The sequence below is a fragment of the Seriola lalandi genome, unplaced genomic scaffold (genome assembly GCF_002814215.2).
Source record: "Seriola lalandi dorsalis isolate HSWRI2012SDOR001 ecotype SW California unplaced genomic scaffold, Sedor1 jcf7180002054736, whole genome shotgun sequence".
In the NCBI taxonomy this organism is placed as follows: Eukaryota; Metazoa; Chordata; class Actinopteri; order Carangiformes; family Carangidae; genus Seriola; species Seriola lalandi.
In genome coordinates this window covers 943,701-957,077 of record NW_019525289.1, presented here as the reverse complement: position 1 = coordinate 957,077, position 13,377 = coordinate 943,701, and the positions used below count along the sequence as shown (strand labels likewise).

General features: G+C 41.0%; 1 protein-coding gene across 2 annotated transcripts in view; it reads right to left on the bottom strand.

Annotated features, from left to right (window-relative positions):
* Positions 1 to 13,377, bottom strand: part of LOC111668432 (enhancer of polycomb homolog 1-like) — a 30,418-nt gene that overhangs the window by 3,802 nt on the left and 13,239 nt on the right. For both annotated transcript variants that reach the window (XM_023424494.2, XM_023424491.2), the window contains 10 exons: positions 9,151 to 9,296; positions 8,684 to 8,890; positions 6,998 to 7,146; positions 6,547 to 6,694; positions 6,204 to 6,368; positions 5,270 to 5,359; positions 4,689 to 4,837; positions 3,824 to 4,248; positions 1,234 to 1,355; positions 980 to 1,118 (listed from right to left, as the gene is read on the bottom strand). In XM_023424494.2, the coding sequence (XP_023280262.1) occupies positions 980 to 1,118; positions 1,234 to 1,355; positions 3,824 to 4,248; positions 4,689 to 4,837; positions 5,270 to 5,359; positions 6,204 to 6,368; positions 6,547 to 6,694; positions 6,998 to 7,146; positions 8,684 to 8,890; positions 9,151 to 9,296 (1,740 nt within the window). The remainder of the gene's footprint in view (positions 1 to 979; positions 1,119 to 1,233; positions 1,356 to 3,823; positions 4,249 to 4,688; positions 4,838 to 5,269; positions 5,360 to 6,203; positions 6,369 to 6,546; positions 6,695 to 6,997; positions 7,147 to 8,683; positions 8,891 to 9,150; positions 9,297 to 13,377) is intronic.

Here is a 13,377-nt window from a genome sequence, read left to right as displayed (position 1 = left end):
GGGGGAAGGGTGGGGGTGGTTGGTTGGTGACAGGGGTGAGGGTTGGAAGGTTTTAATTATCATTAATTATCTGTTCTTTGAAGAAAAACACTGAAATTACTTATATTGAAACTTGGAAGCACTGAATATGAACTGTGATATAATAACTACTATTAGAATATATAATTAATATTCAGCTTGATTTTCAAAGTGTGAATGATAATTCTTTCATAAACCAAACAAAACAAGCTGCTGAGAATGTGTGCACACACTTTCCTTAACTTTAAAACTCTGAGATCGTTCATAGTTGTATGGTATTAAATCTACACTGTGAGGCATGAGGTCTGTTATCAGCTGGATTTATTCTTTACCACCATAATCTCAAAGAAAGTCAGTATTAGAACAAAAAAATCTTCCACAATCATTTTGGACTTTTAGTTCTCAGCACTTTTATCTGTGAAGGACAGATCCTTGCTGCATGTGTTTTCATCTGCAGAAAAATCTTAAATGAAATTCCACGGTTATCTCCCGAACCTGCTGCCTCAAATGGCATCAGTTGTTCGGGGGTTAGTGCTGCAGGTTTTGTTCTGTCTGCTTTGTGCCGTTATCTGCTCTTTCGGTGCACTCCATTATGGGTTTTAGACAGTAATTACTTTACCGCCATTGTTTGCTTTGTCTGTTTAGTGACACTGTGTCGCTACACTTGGGTGAAGTGCACTTGAAATTGCAAGTGCTTTTAGTTTTTATAACTCTGGATGCTACTGTATTAGTTTTCAAAAGTTACATTCAGGACAAAACAATAAAAATCCAAAATTGCTCCAAATGATAAACATTTATGGAGCCTATTGTTGTGAGTAGTTAAAATGGATGATGCTCATGTAACAGGCAAGAATAATGACCACTCTTTTTATCTAAAATAATAACATTAATTAGACCACTTTGTAAAAGCTGAAATCCACTGACTGAGCCTACCAGCGCCAACAATGGGTGTTTGCCATACCTGAGGGGGAGAGGATGCCATTGACTCCGCCTCCCAGGGCTAGCTCCTCCTTGGTTTTAAGAGCCAGCAGTTGGTCGGCGGTGACGAGGGCCGAGGCGGCGAACTGAGCGCTGGCCTGGTCCAACGTGTTCGCCAGGCCCTGTTTGGAGAGAGGCAAAGGGTTTGTGAGCGGTGAAGTGCGAGGGAGAAAAGAGCAAAAGAGAAAATGAACAGACGTAACCGGCGGACGCTGGCTTGACAAGCAGAATACTGACCACTGTGCTGTTGGCAGTGGTGGTGCTGTTGGCTTGCTGTTGCAGCTGGATCTGCTCCAGCTGCTGTTTCTGCATCAGGGCCAGCTGCTCCTGATGCTGCTGGTACTGTTCGGCTGTGAGAGCTGAGAGGGACAAAAAAAAAAAAAAAGTTTTGTTACAAATCTGGAAACAGATTTGTACCATCATATACATGTTTGAAATGTGCAAATCACATAGTTCCCCCAAGAGGAAGATACAGGCAGACAGCTCCATCTCTGAAAAATACTCTTCTACATGTAAATGCCACTGCCTTGGATCTAAACTCAACACATTTCTCTGACATGAGAATTCTTTTGTTGGCGAGGGATTCTCAAATTTAGAAACTAAAACAACTCCAACTGGTGTTTAACCCAGTTTGGGACGAGAGCCTGATGCATATTAAGCCATTCAGATAGGCCACACACTTTCTGTGCTTTCAAAATATGATGCAGCTCTTAAGTGCTGGTAGCTCCTTGCAGTTTAGCAGCTCCAGTAGTTGAAACTACACCAGCTCCACATGAAAATCTGGAAAGATTATCTTCACCAACATAAATCTCACAACTCATGTTCGAATCCAGTTTTAGTCTCTTACACAAACCCCGAAACCAGGTTTCAGGACGGTACAAATATGTACAGAAATATTTGTTTTCAATTTCTTCTTGGTGACAGAAATCACGCTTTAGTAAGCAGCCAAGTGAACCAAGTGATGGTTTTCTGCCTCCCTCTTCCAGTGAACCCTTAAGGTTCTTCGTGGTATGCCTGTTTGGTTAGTCAGACAGTTAACCCACCCACTCAGCACTGCATTGTTTGATAAGGCAACAGCCAAGACTGCAAAAAGACTGGGCCTGATAGACAAACTAAAACTCGGGTTTCAGACTTCAGCCATTTTCCTCAGCTCAGCCGCTCCGGAAAAAGCTGACTCTTGCCATTGTTATACTGATGTCGTTACTACAGACTGTGCTGATGAATAACTGAATGATATACATTAAGAAATACATTCTTACAGTGGAAAATATCATCACAACTTGCAAGTTCTGCAAGGTTTCGACCACATATTGGGTGTTGTGGGTGTGAGAGTCAAGAGCCTGCAGTTTACCACTTCTATTAAAAGTAAATCGACAATATTAAGCCTGTAGTCTGACAGTGAGACTAGATGAGTGGGTCTGTTCTTGTGAGAGTTTGGTCAAACTTTCCATAAGTGCTAACAACTGGGATTAAATGTCATTTAGTAACCATTTTACTTCATTTGGATTTTGTCATACACTTAAAATATTCCATACTTGGTTTAAATATATCATGCACTGAAGGAAAGAAATCTCGTAACTGAGCTCCATGTACACACATCATGTAACACGGTAACCATGTTACTCCAGTAAACACATACTAAAATGATCTGATCCAACCTGATTTCTCCCAGTCACTTGGTTTCTTATTTTTAAAGTTCTTGCTACATGGCCTTATTTGCACCCCAACCACTTAACCTGTGAATAACAAGGTCTGAAGTCTTTCTTCAGTGGCTTTCTATTGATTAGTGTTACCTGGCCTTGCGCCTCGGTGCGATATTGATTTACTTATTCCCTTTGAGTCTATCAGCGATCGACACAAGAAACAGGACTCATCACTGAAAGTCGCACCTTGTCCTCTGGCACCACATGCTTATTTCATGCAATCTGACACTGTCTCATTTAATCAAAATACTGCACTTATTAATTCAGCACTGCATACAACCCACTTTTACTACTGTATTTAATCTGCACAGATGCAGATCTTTGCTCTTTCTGTGTCCTTTAGTTTATTTATGCAAGCAGATCAGTTTTTCAAGACAAAATCAATAGGCAGTTGTTTTTCCTTTCACACGAAAACATGCACAACTCTTGTAAGCAGCTTGTAGCGACATCAACCCCCCACCCCGACTGCCCTCACAGTGATATCACCAGGGACCTGTGGCATTTAGTTTGTATTCAACGATCCCCCCCTCTGTGTCCACACACCCCGATAACTCCTGTGCATCTCATGAATTTTTTTTTTTTTATTAAACCCTGTTTTAATTGACACCTTGTGGACTGGGTGGGGTGGGAGGCGACGCAGTGTGAATGCCAAGCAACAAAAGAAGAAAAGAAAAGAAAAAAAAAAAAGGACTACTTTTTACAAACAAAAAACAATCCCAAAAGACAAAGGGGAAATGATCACAATAGATCACACAAAAAATACTAATAGGGTAAAAAGGAAGCAATCTGACAAGAGTGTGCATCCTCAAGTTTTTCTCTTCACAAACACATTTTTATTCACCCCAATTGTAGAGGGGTGAGAGCAGAATATCAGTAATGGATATCTCAACACCAGGACAAATAAAACCCCAAATATTGACAGGGAATAATACCACTAAGGCTGAGGGATCAAAGTGGTGCTAGAGGTGTGTGTGTGTCCTGTTTTCAATAAAATATTTTCATAATTAAATAAGTCACTCATTATCAAAGCAGAGATGGTGACTCGCAACCTCAAGCTGCCCCTGGTGCAAAATAGTTAAACCCACAGAGCTTGAGAGAATCCACAAGGAAGCCAAGCTTCTTACCAGCAATGGGTGAGGGTGCAGGGACAACCCTCCCCGGGCGTTGAGAGCCATAGGGCTGTCCCCCGGCTGCGGAGGCCAAGACTGGGCGTTTCAGGCCTCGACTCAACCTCCTGAATAGCGGCTGGGCGTTATCCAGCTCGTGTAGTGGTAGTGTCCGTGGTCTAAAGTGCCTCCATCGGCACGACTTTATATTCAACAGTATCTGACTGAGGTCCGTGGAAGAGGGAGAGGAAGAGGGAAGAGAGGAGTTGAAGGAGGAGGAACTTCTGTCCGAGGTATTTGTTTCTGAGGTACTGGCAAACTTGTCGATGGCCGGCGAGCGTGAAGTAGCTGTGGGAGGAGGGGGAGAGGGGGAAAGAGGCATTTCTGGATCCAGTCTGTGGAAAACGTTGTCATAGTCCGTGTATGCCCTGTCCAGCAGCACCCTGAGAGAAGAAGAGAGGGTCAGACCTTTTGATTCAACACTGAGACACGTCAATTCAGATACGTAGACTCATCTGTCTGGCATTATCACAACAGCTTCTTTCTGATATTTATGTATGAGAGCCTTTTTTATAGTTCTTGATACTAGTACTGCAACTCTAAATTATTTTCAGATTTCTACCAATTAATCAATCAGATAAAAATACCTAAGAGTGAAAAAGAGAAAATTAAGAAGTCCTTGCTTCTTTGCCGGCATTGTAAAGTTGTCTACAGTTAAGTTGTTAGCCACAAGTGCCTGTGAGATTCAAAATCATACACTCTTGTGCTACAAGCCACTGACAAGGTATACATTTAGCCAGTGAATAGTATGGTTTGATATTTTAATACATTGTTGCAAAATCACAACAAAAAACAAACAAACGAAAAAAGGAAGTTAATTGACCTGCCGCCTCGTCCCACGCGTCGTCGAGCCATGCCCAGGCAGCGCCGCGGCACGGTGAGCGTGGTGAGACTGTAGCGAAATCGAGCTTCTGCCAAACCGCCCTCCCAGGGACCACACCACGGCCAGCTACCCACACGGTCCTGGCGAGCCTGGAGAGAGAAATGATGCTGAACCTCACCCATTTCTTTCCTTCTGTCAGAGTAAAATCCCTCCGGTATCTTCAGCAGGTGACTTGTTGCTTTTGAGCCCGGTAAAAACAAGTTGTCTCGTGCTGCTGTGTATGTACTACATTTCTAAAATACTCACATAAACTTAAAAATCTTCTAACTCCTAAATGCTGTCCTCCTACTGTAGATGTTACGTTCTGAAAACTACAAAAACATGTTTCTACAGCTGGACAGTAATTTAACAGCCAAAACTTCACTTCAGCCATTTGGCATTTAAACATACTCACGATAATCTATTATGCCTCCCATAAGCTCACCACTGCAATCATGATTTACATAGTTAGCTACAGGAAATGAACCTCTAATCAGCTTTGTTATACATTCAGTGCAGGATTAAAAGATGATGTCACTTACAGCATAGTACTGGCAGCCTGCCTTCCTGCGAAAGGCGTAGGCCCCATCTGGATCGTTCTCCTCCTCTGCTTCTGATGAGCCTGAGTGCAGCTGTGGACACCGATGTCAGAGGTCAGTGGAAGAGCACAATTAATAACACCAAAGCCAGAGGTTATGGCTTAAATCAGCTGCCAACCAATTGTCATGTGGTTTAGCAATTCTGAGTGGATTTATAAAGATGAAGGGCAGAGTGCAGTAATAGGGGTTCAACACATTCTCTCTAAAGTCACTCCTACAGTAAAAAGGTATGGGAAAGGCTCGGGAAGCTCAATTGCAGTAGGACAGAGAAAACGGTTAGAAAGACAGAAGATTATAATTTTAAATATTTGCAACTAACATGTTGTTGTGCATTGTTGCTCTTTTCTGTAAAAACTTGGCATGACACTAATTTCCATCACCATCTCATCAATTTAAGACAAAAACTTATTTTTCACAGTTCCATTGAATTCTTGTTCCAGGGTCTACTTAAGAGTTCAGGTTTATACTTAGTGGTAGTTTTATAAGTTTCTCGTTAACTCTACAAACTGATCTGTCAGTGACCAGCTAACTAGTTTTCTGGCATTCCTATTGTTCAAAAGCAATAGTTCAAATTTACCTGTTCACCAAATTGAGAATCAACAATTCTTATCAGGACATAATATCGGTTGCCTCTTTGTTAAAAACATAATTTCAAAATCATGTTTACTTGAAGTAATTAAAACGCTAACACAAAGTAATGTACTAATGTATACAAATAAATTATGTTACTTATGTTGATGATTAACTATCACTATACAGTCTGCATATGGTCCATGGCTTTGCATAAATGAGTGCCTGTGTTTAAGAGTGTGTGTGTGTGTGTGTGTGTGTGTGTGTGTGTGTGTGTGTGTGTGTGTGTGTGTGTGTGTGTGTGTACCTGGGAGAAGGGCTCATCATCCGAGCTGGGGAAGTCGTACTGGTTGAGGTCCTTGGGATTGAAGACAACAGGACCCGGATGGTGTGGGGTGCCTGACGACAGAGGCAGCACCTTCTGCTTCTTCTCGTACTTCCTCTTCTGCCGAGGAACTTCCATTTTCTCGGGCTACAGGGGAAAGAAGAGGCAACACTAAAATACAACAATGCAACCGAAAATCTAACTTCATCCTGCAGATAAGGAGCCTCCTCACTAGGTGTGATCAGATGTTCATAGGGACTTCCTTTTCCAACATCCCCAAATTATCTAGACTTGTGTCAAGCGTGTACCGAAAAGTGGGGCTCACCTTAGACTTGTAGTCCTTGAGGTCTATGTGGTCCTGGTGTCGGTACTGGTTGGTGAGGGGAACCAGAGGAATGATCTGCGGCCTCACCAGCGCCCGTTCAGCCAGAACCTCTGCCATCACCTCACCACCAAAGTCTGACATGACGTTTCTGGAAAAGAAAAGGGACAAAGGATTAGCCAGCAGAGACTCTGATGATACCATTTCAGTTGACACATTTCTCCGTTTTCCCCTCAAACTACAGCAATGAAACTTCTTTTGGAAGCTGTGCCAAAAATCAAGTACCACAGAAATAGAAAGAAAAATAGCTTCAACTGTTCTTTTATCACAGTTTCACACTTTGAGCAAATGGCTGACTTCTTCCTTTATAGTGTTTGACAGCCTGCTGTCAAACTGCTTTTTGTTTTATTTCTGTACTAATGCATGATGTGTGCGGCCCCAGAGGCAAGCTCACCTCTTCTCAAAGATCTCCAGTGTGAGGTGCAGCAGCTCTCTCTTGCTCTTCTCCCTCCTCTTGATCATTTCCAGGATGGTGACAGCTCGGCTGAGATCCCTGCGTAGCTTCAGCATCTTCTCATAGGACGCCTCGTCATTCTTACGATTCTGTGGGAAAAGTATAAGCAAAGCACATGAGAAAAAGCAATAGAGCCAACTCATAATAAGCAGATGTAAACTTAAATATGTTGCTAATTTATGTGGCAGTTTCAAAAACTAAAAGGGTCAAGAAAATAAACCACTTAAATTAACAATAATTACACAGTGAGTTATATTGATCCAGTGCAGAGAGACATTTCTCAGGTATTAATTCATTAATACTTTGAATATTTTATGACTTAACTTGGATAAAAGCAAACATGTTATCAAGATGATTAAAAACTGCATTAGACTAAATTCTTCTAATGACCACTTGGTGGCATATTCATCCTTCACATGATGGTTGAGAGGAAACTACAGCTTCATGGAGTCAGTGTCTGCTCCATGTTCAACAGGGTATAAATCACAAAATTAAAATAATGGACTGGGGTGAATGTGAAAGAGCTTCATACATCAATGGACTTGATGTGTTTTTGTGGTGTATGTATCCAAACATTTCTGATCAGGAACTCAAGCCTTTTTCCATATTAACCATAACAATGAAAAGGGAAAAAAAATAAATAAATAAAAATAATTAAAAAAAATCACCATTTCACACAGCAGCTCGGCTTGTTGAGCAGACAGAACAATTTAAAACCAGACTAAATCTCACACCTTGCCATTTAATCCATTCCATCGGGTCAAACACAGCATTAATAAAACCTGTACTGATGGTCCCAAAGCTATACGCCAGCACTACACACTCTATGAGAACTAAGATGCTGTTCATTCAATGTACTTTCAGTGCCTGACAGCATTCTTCTGTTGTCTGCCTGACAGAGTCAGATACTGAGAATCTATCCCAACTACATCCCAGTTTCGGTTACATGTAGTGTTTTATATGACAAACTGGATCTGGCTATTCAGACCAAGCTTCACAAAAGACAGTGATGCAGTGAAATGTAATCGTCTTAAAGTTTGTTCATGCATTGAGGAAGCTGTCTAACATGTCAAAAATATTTCCTGAAGCAAAGTGGGACAATTTATTTTGTCCCCAGTGGAAGTCATACTGCCATAGAATCAACTAATGATAGTGTGTCCAACTAGACAATGTGAGACCTAACATTCAACTTGTGTGTGTTACCATAAAGCAGAGAGAATCCAAAAATACATTGTCATCTATGGCAAATGTCAGCATTAATTAGCTTGAAATAAAAGGTGGCTTTAGCTTTGAACTCAAAGACAAGAATTAGAGGAGTTGATCAGGAACAGATGAGGAGAATTATGGGTAACATCTAAAAATCTCTTCAAATAATACCCAATCTCTGCACCACAGCATAATAATATATGCTGCAGCATAGCATAACAAAAAGATCAAAACTCTATCTGACAATTGTCAATTAATAAAAGAAACAATAACTATGATAAAAAAGAACAACAATGTAACAGTGCAATAAGCCCCAGACATATAACTGAGGCCAACACAGAGAAGGATCTGGAAGTTAACAACAATCACAGCCACATCCAAACTGCCAGTACAACAATGAATGAATGAAAGTCAACCGACCTTCCTGGTTTGCATCTTCTCTGTGCGCCGTCGGAAGGCCACATAGGGGTCACTGGTGCTGGAGCCGTCCCGCTTCTCCTGCTTGACGTTGGGGATGAGCGAGTTAGCCTTGCTGTTTTTCCTCTTTCGACTCCAGTAGTCGAAGACCTCCTTAATGAGCTCATCGTCCTCCTTCAGCAGCAGTTTGGCCTCAGGAAGACTCACCAGCTAAGAGATACGGAGGTTGCACATTGTGATAAATAACATGTATTTGCACAGTAGTGAGGGTGACAAATCGGCTCTGTGGGGAATTCATGCTGATGCTGTCATACCATAAATGGTTTCTATTTTGTGTTGCAGACTACTTAATGCAGGTGTCACTGTTTTTTTTCCAAATCTCATTGTGCAGTGGTCTGTAAGGTATTTGATGGGGCTTTCTGTAAAGCCGGCTGTGTTTGAGGGAAGACGGAGACACAAACAGTGCCGACCTGCTGCCCACTGCCTTTCTCCAGTCGGTCAATCATCTCCTCGAACTGCAGGAAGCTGATCTCCATCTTCTTTTTCAGCTTGATGACGAATGCCTCATCGTCCGAGTCCAGGTCGTAGTCGGGCTGCTCTGTGTCCAAGCTGAAAGCTGCAGGGAGGCAGAGGAGTGAAAACGGACGTCAGTCATAAGTCTGTGGACAGGTAAAACATTGCAGATTTGTTTAAGTTGTGTACAATGGAAACCATACAGAAACCATTTATAATTTTTAAGATTTTTAGGAGGCTTCGACATCTTATCTATTTTCACTGTGTGTCCTTTTATTCTCTGTTGCACCTATTTAATGCATAGCGGTATTCATGGTCGGCCTGTTTCCCTCTATTGTAATCCCCATGCTCATATAAGCATTGAGTGCAACTGGCCACAGGTTAGCTTGTACATTTATCCAAAGTGGTGTGGAATGAGTGGGTTCAAACAGAAGGAAAATCAATTAATTATGAATAATCATGATACTAGCATGCACAAGGAATGTACACGTTTGGACTCATCTATTCAAACAGCAGTGATCGGGAATGAGGGCAGTAATTGGGACATTATATTCAAATTTTGGAGTTTATTTGATCAAATTGATCAAGTGAAATCGGGTCCTCTCTATTCTGACTCCACAGCAGACTCACGGCTGAAAGTTAAAATTCAGCTTAATTGGTCTGCTAGTAACTGGAGGCACTGCATGCAGCATTACAAAGCATTATTGAGCCAGTTTCCGGGCAAGATCACTTAACCTCACCGCTGAGCAATTGCTCTGAAATAACAGACTTTCTGTGAGCCCAAACTTTTACTGATTGTTTGAGATGCAGCAAAGCACACTGAAACTCCCTTTTATCCATCAAACAGCAGAAAGCTTTAGTTTACAGTGGGGGTTTAATAAATCTCCAAATCAACAGTTCAGTCTTTTTATTTTTTGTTTGGTGACTTAAATGTGCCCAGAGGGGCTTCAGAATTATTATGTCCCTAGTTTACAAAGATAAAAACTAGCAGGTCCCATAATTCACAATCCAGCATCACTGCTTTGCCAGCCAGTTAGATATATTAAAAAAAAAAAAAAAAAAAAAAAACTTTTTGTGGTGGCAGTTAATAATGGTTTAAGTTAGATATACAGATGGTTGCTTAGCAATATGACTGGCAAGGTCACTCTTTAGCTCAAGTGCCATGGTTGAAAGAATCATATAGTCTTTTAATATACTTTCAGTCTGTGTGCAAACGTGTCACATATCCAATGTACAAAGAGATGTTAATAGTACATCCTCTGCGACACCGTGCTCACCACTGAAGTAAGGTTACCACCTACACAGCAGTCATTCAGAATTCAACATTTAATGAGCAAGTGTTAATGACCTGATTTTCAGCACCTCTATGTACCTAAGATCAAAAAGCAGCCAGCTACACGAAAAGGAAATTCCTACACTATGATATAAAGTATAAATTAACATTTACAACCACATTTCTTTAAGATTCTCACTGCTGCTACTACATACAATGAAACAGAGATATTGCTTTGATTATACCTTTCAAATAGTTTTCTGTGAAGCTCAAACTGCAAACAGTATTTATCCCTTTTTAATATGACCACAGGGTTACCACTGGATACATGCAGATTTAAAAATTTGTCTGAGAAAAATAAAACCCGGAGTGGGGCCTATCAACAGAAACACACAACCGTAACCAAAGAAAACAGCTCTGACCAAAGCAGCATGACGGCTGTGAATAGGTGACAATGTTTTAATTCACAGTTTCCCTGAGCTGTCTGTTTACTCTATAGACACCACGACCTGGACAATGGAGGAAATTCAGACATATTGCTACACATATCCTTAGAACGGTAAAAGGATGGCCTGAAAACTTGCAGACTACAGAAAACCACCTACGCTTTTACTTGCAGACAACACGGACTCTTTCCCAGCAGCTTATGTATGCGTAGTGAAAAGCAGAGAATAGTTGTATCCTCAAATATGACTATGTGGGGCTGGATGATAAAACAATCAAAATTAACTCCCACAATAATGAAGATAAACTGATGAGTAATTATAATACATGCATCTGTTCTGTATTTGGGTCAACACTCATCTACACAATCCATCTGTTAGGCTACAGCAATACGAATACATAGCTGACATGTCGGCCAAAGCAAAACACACAGTGTTGGAAACACAAAAATGGGCGACTGTGAGGGGAGTCAAACATCTGCATGAGACGAGGTAATTGTGATGAATAGACACCACATGACATCGGTGATTTTGGAAATGGTTTGGATTTCTAAAGCTGGATCAACAGCAGAGAGATATCCTTTGTAAAATATGCAGGCAACCTGTGCCGACACAGATGTGAAACACAAACCTTTCACACCATCTGAAAAGGTACCATCCCTCTGCTTATACAGAAAGCCACAGTCTGCACTCCCAGACTGATGCCACAAACAGCCAGACTGGCAAATGAGCCTCTTGTGGTAACATTAGTTCAAACCCCAGCAGCACTCAGTAATGGCTGAGAAGGCAGACAGGACTGAGTCTTTAATAGGGACCAGACCCGTAGCCATTCTATTTAAGTCACGTTTACCCAAGCTATATATGTTTATCTTTTATTATTATGTGTGGTTCATAAAACTAAATACATCTGCCAGTACCAGTGTGCAATAGCCATGTGTGTAACATAACATGTTGATATTCTGTGTGATATTATTTAAAAGCATTGTTGCCTTTGCCTTATTAAGACAATGTTATATAATGTTGGTTTCAGAGAGAATCAACTTGTTGATTTTAAAATAAAAAAAGGACAGTTAACAACTACACAGGGCTAATTGCCCCCAGTTAACTTCAATAAATGAGTGTTTTAAGAGTACAGCCCACCCAGTGTCTGTTGGACACAAACTTTAGGGATACACTGGATGATTATCAGGTTTAAATACACCTAATTAGCCCATTCAGACATCTAGAAGAAGGAGGTCAGACTGGAGACTAGGCCTAAACGATACAAGGAACATTTTTGACACTGTTAAATATTGTGATGACGATATGACTTGTGATGAAAAAACAAATGTCATCTCCTCCATCCTCCTCCCTCTGCTGTAGGTAACATTCATGTCTCCAGCTGCAGTTATAAGTTTCCAAAAGTAAACAGAAGACTTTTTCTTTTGGCTTGTTCATAACAGTTCACTATTGGCTTAAAGTTAGCGTGCTGCGCTCGTCTAAAACAAACCGCGGTAGATGGGACAAATTGAAAATGTAGCTTTTCTACATGTTTAAATCTTGGTGAATATGCGGTGTGATGAAGGAGGCCAATGGCTTTTGTATTCGCAAACGTAATGACACTCACAGAGCTACGACTGTAGTTGTTGTCAGCTCAGGTAAAAAGTTCACTGCTCACTGGTCTCCACTGCCGCCTCTGTGTTTATGTGTGAGGTTGCAGCCTGACACCAAATGCGGTCGTTTTTTCCCCCATTCATTTGGCTCAGGCGCTGTGCCTTGAAACCCCTCTGCGTGTGTGAATAAAATTATTTTTTCTAATTCATCGCATTTCTCTCAGTCTTTTGCAATGTGTATATGGTATATATTCATATCGCGATGATGATGAAAATAACATTTATCCATCAGCACTACTGGAGACCTGACAGGAACCAACGGTAAACAGTATATATTATCTGGCTGTTGCCGAGTGTTGCAAGTCAGTACCTCTCAGACTGACCCAATACTACCAGACAATTTAATGGAGTCTGCATTAACATGTACATATCCCAACAGGTCAAAGATACATCAGTGTAATTTTAGTTGAGGCATAAAATGTGACTCTGCCCTTTCCTAATGGTCCAGTGTCAGAATACTTCTGATTCAAGAGACAGAAAAGTATAAAAGCTATTCACTCAACACAGCTCAACTTTTTCAGGCTTCTACTTTGTCTCAAGCCTCAGTGACCGGTGAGACACATGTGTCAAACCACAGACTAATTCAAAACATAAGACTTCCTTTTCTGACTCACCAACATAATAGGTCAAAACTCAAGCAACACTTGCAGTAAACAGAAGAACTTTTTATTAGACCCAAAATGCGTCGGACTAATAATAAAGTTTTTCTGTATAGTGCGTTTAAGTGTTGCTGGAGTTTTGACCTCTGGACCTTTTTCTTTCTACACCGTGGAAGCAGGTGAAGTTGTGCCAGAAGTCTCTTTGATTTCTATTTGT